We start from the raw sequence: 1,377 nt of genomic DNA on the forward strand, positions 1-1,377 counted from the left end.
CCATGATAATTCTTCCAGTCTCTCTCTCTCTCCGTCTCTCTCTCTCTCCATCCCTTCCTTTAAGCTCGTCTTCTTCCAGCTTCCCTCCACCGTTGCAGTTCCTCTCTCCATCCTGCCTCGTGCAGCCGTTTTCTCTTGCAGTCCTCGAACATGCACAGCCGACAAGTGCGTCAAACCAGTGATCAAAATAAAAAGTCTGCCAGGCAGCGTTCACGTTTAAACGCCAGGAGAAGATTTGTCCGTCATCCCCTTCAGGACCTCGTCTATTCGGTCGTCCTCGATCACCACTGGGGAGAAGAAAAGGGTAGAACATAGATTTACTCAGAGAAATGGTCAGATCTGTAGAACATCGGCTCAACGGAACAAGAGGTTTGATCCAGGTCACGTGTTTCTCCAGCCCGATGCCCTCCAATGGAGAAGGGCGATGCGCACGAAACAACTGGATAAGTGTGACTGGTGTGGTTGATAAATAACAAAAGCCGCATTGCAACTCGATAACAATCACGGGGTGTGTCCGAGCGTGACGACGATCTTCGTGCATGAATGTAAACAAGTCTGCAGCCGCTGGGCTCCAGCTGTGGTCACGTTCAAATGACGACAGTCAATAACAAGAGACGTACAATCCTGAAACTACATGCGCTGCTGCGTCCTTGGACGGTCTCGCAGGTTTGGATTTGTTTGTGTGTTTGTTCACGGCGTGAATAAAAACTGTGTCTGGTCCTAAAATGGTGGAAAGACGAGTGCAGAGCCTGTTTACCTCGCTTGGCTCTGCCGATCTGTCCCAGCTTCGGGGGTCTCTTGGCCTGCGCCGCAGGGAAAAAGGCGCTGGTGTCCTGCAGTCCGCAGCTGAAGGACATCTGGCTGCCCTCGCTGTCCGCCCCGTAGCCGCTCATCTTCCCCTCGCTGTACGGCAGCACCTCGGACATGCTGCAGTGACGAGACAGGCTCAGAGGACCAGGTCTGGCTGGGTGGTCCGCCGCTACCGCCGGACGCTCCTCTCGGTGCTGCTGCCGCTGCTGGGATCCTCCCGGGGAGGTGTGGGGGGGGTCCGGGGCTGCTGGGGCTCCCAAAAAGACCTGCCGCTGCAGAGGAAGCAGTGATGGAGAGAAGAGCTGCAGAGGACGGAGTGATGGAGAGAAGAGCTGCAGAGGAAGGAGTGATGGGAGAAGAGCTGCAGAGGAAGGAGTGATGAGAGAAGAGCTGCAGAGGACGGAGTGATGAGAGAAGAGCTGCAGGCGCCTCTGGAGCTGGACGCTGTCTGGAGACAACACTGGGAGATCCCGGGATCATACAGGAAACCCAGGCTGGGTGGTGAAGTCATCCATCGGGGGGGGGGGGGGGGGGGGGGGAGAGGGAGAGGGAGAGAGAGAGTGAGAG

The 1,377-nt window shown here is 56.3% G+C and overlaps 1 protein-coding gene across 1 annotated transcript; it reads right to left on the reverse strand.

The window, feature by feature from the left end:
• Positions 1-216: 216 nt before the first annotated feature.
• camk2n2a (calcium/calmodulin-dependent protein kinase II inhibitor 2a) lies at positions 217-926 on the reverse strand (the record flags this gene model as incomplete). Its single annotated transcript, XM_080504160.1, has 2 exons — positions 217-287; positions 758-926. 2 exons carry the CDS (start codon positions 924-926, stop codon positions 217-219), a joined length of 240 nt encoding a protein of 79 aa, XP_080360286.1.
• Between the last annotated feature and the right edge of the window lie 451 nt (positions 927-1,377).

The sequence above is a fragment of the Blennius ocellaris genome (genome assembly GCF_963422515.1).
Source record: "Blennius ocellaris genome assembly, chromosome: 10".
In the NCBI taxonomy this organism is placed as follows: domain Eukaryota; kingdom Metazoa; phylum Chordata; class Actinopteri; order Blenniiformes; family Blenniidae; genus Blennius; species Blennius ocellaris.